Below are 6,390 nucleotides of genomic sequence, written 5' to 3'. Positions count from 1 at the left end.
TGTCAAGAGAGCGAGGATCTAAAACGGAACTTCCGGTCAGTATTTTTAAAGTAAAACGGAAGTCATTAAACATGAAATATTTCACCGCATCTGACAATACATTTCACATAAAGAAGAATCATTCGATGACCTTATTGTTTTAAAAACAGAGGAAAAACAGAAAAACAGGTATTATAAGTATTAGATATTAATAATAGTAATTCGCTGCGAATCACTGGGAATGAAGATTACATTTCACTGATTTTAATGTTAATGGAGTCCACAAGGTGGTGCTCCATGTTTGGATTAATGGGGGATATTATTAAATGTTATAACTGTTCAACCACTAAAGGCTGTTCTTTAAGTGCACTACATACAGTATGATGTTACAGTATACATATTTGTATATATATAACTATATAACAACAAACTGGTAAGGGGAAGGTCATGAGTCATGACCTATGGCTTTAGAGTGGGGGCCATTGTCTTGTCTCTGAGATGGGTAGGTAATACGACACACCATTGTGAACTTGGTTAAACAAGGAAATAGTTCATGTTACTATGTTACATACTTCCTATCTGTTTCTGTCTTATACATACACATATTGTATTACATGTGTATTTCATTGTGTTGTATGTGTTTGTCTGGCAGCAACCTATGAAGGGAAAATCAGGCTTTTAATTAATAGAATGCATTTATTTCAGAAAAAAAGTACTATTTAGACAACGGCAGTACAGTGAGTCATACGATTATTATTTGGACACCTAGTATGACATATATCCTACCACTTAATTCCAAGAAACACAATTTTTCCCCCATGTGACCATAAATGTACTTTAATTGGAATGTACTCATCTGACGGTAGGGGACACTAATGCAACTAAACCAATCAATGCCCATTTTTTCTAGGAAAAATATTGTAATGAGCTGTAACAGCGTGATGCTTCATTTGATTCTTTAAAAAAAACAAAAAACTTTTCACACAAAACCCCAAAAGATCATTAAAAAATCATTAAACTGAATACTACAGTGGTGAAATGATATGCCAAAGCAGTGATTCTCAAAGTGTTGCGTCGTTGACATGATTGCTACGGTAAAAAATAGAAGCCATACCAAACGATTTTCAAAACATTTGATATTAAACATGTAGGCCTACATTGAATTGTCTTGCATTTGAAGGCAGCAAGGTCAAACTAATACTATTTGGTTTGGCTTCTGAATCTATTTCTCAAATGGCACTCAGGTCTGTAACTAGCCTTCTCAGTGTCGCCACAAGTCAAACAAACGAAGCATTAATGTTTTTTTTGTAAATCGTTGTTTTCTGTGGGGCTCTCCCTGCAGTCACATATTCCAGATCACGCATGCGCAGACTGGCTCCTCGACCGAGTCAACCAGGCGAAGTGGGTGGGAGGGAGTTAAGTGAAGTTTCCACCAATGCGAACAAACTACATTAAAATAAGTATTTATGTTTTCAAAATAAAATCATAAATGATATATTGACCGGAGGCTTCTACTTTATGATAACATAAATATCAATATAAACACAAACTATGGTTCAGTTATTTATTTTAATAATTTACATGTAATAACAACGTAAAATGAACTAGCCATAAAATAAAACTGCACCCTATGGTTTTACTCTGAAAACCTTGACCGGAAATCCCATCTTTCTGTGCACCCAGCTTGACTGTAGCTCTCTGAGAAGCTCGAGCGCGGCCAAGCAGGAGAGAGTGGCAGTGAATGTGTCTGCGGCAGCTTTTAGCGTTAAAAAACACAAACTACGGCCGAAGAACAGAGGACCGAACCCCGCTGCAATTAGAGACGACCTCGGAAGACCATGGACTATGATAAATTCTAAAAAGAGACTGGTAACTGTGGGCTGTTTTGACGACAAGCGGTTTATTGAACATCTGTAGAGCATAATGAGGGCATCCGCTATTCTTTACGGTGGTTTTTCCTCTGAGGTTTAGTTAGACGCTGAGTGACACTATTTATAAATGCGTCGCTTTTAGACATCCACTCAAGGAATAGACACACCGAGGGGATAGAGCCTGCAGAAATTTAGTTAATTCCCTCCTCCCATGGCCCCTGGGGAACAGTGAAGTCATTTGAGAAGTCACCGGAGAAGAAGACACGTCTTAACCATCCTGATAGTTTAACAGTTTTGCGCGAGAAAAAAAATCTACATTCCCCTTCCATCGGCTCGCCGGCACACCTCTGCTTTTTCATCATTTTTTTCAGTTAATCTTACATGGTTTAAGCTTCCTGAGAATTCATCGCCGACCCTGCTGTGGGCATTTTCCCCGTTAAAGGATGCCGGATCAAATATCCGTGTCCGAGTTCCTCTCGGAGACAACAGAGGATTACAATTCCCCGACAACATCCAGCTTCACCACCCGACTGCAGAGCTGCAGGAACACCGTGAATGTGCTGGAGGAGGTAAGGCCACGGTGTCAGCCTGCCTGCGGGCTGTGTGCATGATGGATGGGTGGATGATTGATGATTTAACAAAACAACCAAATAAACTATATTATTATATTAAAAATGCATCCAATTAAAAAAAAAACAGGCTTACAGGGTGGAATGTTATAACACCAACCAAGGCTACATAACCAAAAATGCAACTGTTGATACATGACAGCATTTCAAAACCTCCTTAAATGCATAAGAATGCTACACATCCGCACCTGTTGAGCTGCTTTTTCTGTGAAAGTGCATTTTTCCTGACAACATTTCCCCCCCTCCACACATGCAGATCTGGTGTGTGTAGGTGAACTATAATCTTGTGTGTTTGTGAATCTGCTGCTCTTTCTTGCCAGAGCTGTAGAGTACTAATAGAGGGGGTGGATGGCTCTGGTGGTGTAAGGAATAGAAAGATGTGCACTCAGGCCTGCAGCTCTCTGTGTTCACTATTACATAACTCACAGCTTCAGAACATGCTGCCAGGCTGTGGCAGTGTGTGTGAGTGTGTGACAGATAGAGAAAGACCAATCTCTACTCACTGGCAGTCAAATCAGGATTGAACCGTTTCAGGATTAAAGACATTCCCCACTTTTACATGGGCCAAATTATATTTAAAACGATCCAGAAACACCCCCAAAGTCACACTCGATGTTGCTGTGTCACCTCTGATCATGTAGGGATAGTGTAATAAGGCCAGTCAGGTGGGTTGCTATGTGAATGTGTGTGTGTTTCCCACCTCCCCACCCCCACCATCACCCTCCATTGGCATGCTTCCTGCTATGATTAAATGGAGCATCAAACCAGGGGAGCGCCCACCTTCACTGTTGTCCGTGAAAGCCAAAATGTGACCTAATTTCCCACTTTAAAGTGCATTTAGCTGCAGACATGAATTACTTCAGGATCACAGTATTTAGTTTAATCTGTCATGTAAAGCAGAAACATTGAACGTGACTAAACTAAATGGTTTATTTATTGTACAGATGTAAGCAGAGGAGGACAGTAACCAGATATGTTTGTGTAAAGGAAAAAAAAGCCACTCTTTACATTCTAAACAGCCATTACAGTACCAGCCCTCGCTATCCATCACTTCTATCTCCAATCTTTCGCATCTTTATATATCATGATATGTGTAATAAAGCAACCAAAACAGAACCGGGCCTGTGTCTATTCTCAACCCGGAGCACACTCTGTGTCTGCTGACTGTAACAAGGAAAAGGCTCACATCATGAATCACCTCTCTGGCTCTGTGCCTCTGAACCCAGAGACTGCAGCACCACAAACGAAAAACATCTGTTAGAAAGGGCCGCCATGTGCGCTGGGCTTCAGTAGCTGCTCTGGAATTTTTTGCAGGGATCACATGACATGGAAGACCATTACACTGGTACCATAGAGTGAGCAACATGCTCTTCACTGTTTAAACAAAGGCAAGATGCCCCTGAAACTTTGAGGCGAGGATATTGAGAAACTAAAGCCGGGATACACCCATCAGACAGAGAAGACACCATCAGCAGCCAGCATTAAGCCATGAAAACTGTTAGATTAGTGTCTGTTTATAATGACATTAGCTACCCTGTTTGATCCCTGCGTAGACATGTAGGGACTGACTTGCATCATAGACCTGCTGCATTGAAGTAAAACTGCTTTCGGCGTCACTTTGCCTGAGGAGGCGTTTGTTCAAAGTGTCCCAGGCTTTTTTTTTACTGAGCTCCTCTCCCCAAATTTAAAGCATTTATTCCTTTTCTTTTCCTCCAAGTAATGTCCTCTGTATGTTGACAAGGTAAATAATGCAAAGGTACGGCTTGAATATTTAATGCTGTAACTTGAGGGGGTGACTTGACACACCGGAGGGTAGTCGCTCTCTGAGTCATCATGAGTTGCAAAGAAAAGGAAGGAAAGAAAATTTGTTGCAGCATCATATTGTGTGTGTGTGTGTGTGTGTGTGTGTGTGTGTGTGTGTGTGTGTGTGTGTGTGTGTGTGTGTGTGTGTGTGTGTGTGTGTGTGTGTGTGTGTGTGTGGTGTGGTGGCGGCATAGTGGCAGCGCTGTTGGTTTGTGGTGTGGCTTCTTATTTTGGTGTCATCTTCGGTGCTAAGCAGTCATGATGTGGTGTTTTTTCCACTGCATTTCCCAGAAATCAATGTTGGACTTTCTGTTGGTGAAGTTGGAGGGACTATAGTTGATAATCATATTTTGTTCATCCATATAGCAGAGATTATAGCTGCAAGTATTCCCATTCATTAATGTTCTCCCATATTCCAAGAACTCAAAGTCATACAATTGGTTTTCCAAGGACTTCAGAAAACTGCAATACAATCTTTGGATTTTCGGCGCTGTAACCCTAACACATTTGGTTGTGACACATTGTTGGTCAGTTGGTTTCTCTACCAGTTTGTGTCAAAGAAAGATATCTTAACCAGGGCTGAACAATTAAGGCAAATGTTATAAATATGCAATATGGACTAGTGCAATATTCAAATAGTAGGGATCCAAATCATTGTTAAAGGCTACATATTTGTTAAAATACAATTTTTTTTAGTGCCACCTTCAGGACAAATCAACACGTTTGGCATCACAAACTGATACATTCTTACACATTGGACGATTATGTTTGATTATTTAGTTTGTGACATCTAATACTTTTGGCCAATTAACATTGGGCCACAATTCAAGCAGCATCAGTATTTATTGTCTCCCAAAATGGTATCGCTTTATGTTAACAATTTACAGATCCTTCCTGCAGTCCTGGAGATGGCTGCTACTACTCATTTGTACTTCTTTATATTTGTTGTACTACATAACGTTTTCATGCTTTTCCCTCCCTGACAGGATTATTTGAAAAAATAATAACAAAAAATCATCTTAAAATACTCGCTTTAATCAGATTTTCTTCTGCTCTTTACAGCGTGTACTATAGTTCAGCAACCCATAGTAATGACAAACAAAAAATCTTTCATGTTACACTGTTAAACTCAGCTTTTATTAACAAAGAAGTAAGTAGAGCAAACATAATACCCCAGACCAACTATAAATACCACAATACCCCCAGAAAAACCTGAAAATGTCACAGGTTATTTACCTTAAGGCTTTTTGCTTTTTGATATACCATAGGTTATTATTAGCACTTTATAAGCACTTGTTATTCCCCCGTGGGGCATGCATTGTGTCCCTCTCTGCCCCACAGATGGAGCTTTGCGTCACTGGGTTTGCTTTTCTAAACCACACAGAGCCATAGCAGCGATACAAGGGAAACCCTCACTGCAGTGGCATTCCTTTGAGCATGCCTCTCGCACCACATCACATGGGCTGGACCAGAGAAATGTTGACTTTTCACAGTCATTCTATTCAAGCATGAATAAGCAATAGGCAGAGACCTTTTTATATTTTTGACTTTTATATAACTGCCTTTTCAGTAGCAGAGACACATCACAGAGTTAGATGATAACCTGGAAAAAGCTCAATGAGTTGTTATATTCCAAACCACTGCGTCGATATTTTTGAGTTAAAATCATTGCTTGAAGTCGTCACAGAGTAATTTATAGATTGGGAAAAATGTTGTATAACTGTTTCCAGTAAATTACTTAACATTTCTACCATTGTTTTTATAGCTTTAGTTCATTTATGTCAATGTACCTGAGTTAGCGTCACTCCAATCAAAAGTTGGATCTAAGTTTGGAAGAATTAAAGACGTCCTGTGCAGATTGTGACCAATCAATAACATACATGCACAAATGTGGAGGAAATGTGCTTTAAAAGCCAGCAAAGCAAAGAAGTGCAAGACCAACTGAAGCTTTGGGTTTTAAAACAAAGAAGTCGTGTTAAGATAGATTTATGAGGTCAGGTCGCCGCGGTTTTCATGAGAGGAGTGTTCACTTTGAGGTGGGAGAAACTCAGTCTCATGTTCAGTTCTCTGCTTTGGCCGAATCCTCACTTTATCAGTCAATCACTCTT

The 6,390-nt window shown here is 40.0% G+C and overlaps 1 protein-coding gene across 5 annotated transcripts in view; it reads left to right on the top strand.

Moving 5' to 3' along the window:
• Positions 1-1,696: 1,696 nt before the first annotated feature.
• The window catches only part of asap1b (ArfGAP with SH3 domain, ankyrin repeat and PH domain 1b), a 48,510-nt gene continuing 43,816 nt past the window's right edge, over positions 1,697-6,390 (top strand). For all 5 annotated transcript variants that reach the window (XM_010781714.1, XM_010781710.1, XM_010781712.1 and 2 more), the window contains exon 1: positions 1,697-2,419. In XM_010781714.1, coding sequence (XP_010780016.1) covers positions 2,294-2,419 — 126 coding nt within the window. In that variant the 5' untranslated portion in view covers positions 1,697-2,293. The remainder of the gene's footprint in view (positions 2,420-6,390) is intronic.

This window comes from Notothenia coriiceps, unplaced genomic scaffold (genome assembly GCF_000735185.1).
Source record: "Notothenia coriiceps isolate Sejong01 unplaced genomic scaffold, NC01 NC01_scaffold00023527, whole genome shotgun sequence".
NCBI lineage: Eukaryota > Metazoa > Chordata > Actinopteri > Perciformes > Nototheniidae > Notothenia > Notothenia coriiceps.
Note: the sequence above shows the minus strand (reverse complement) of the source record. Positions and strands in the feature narration are given on the sequence as shown.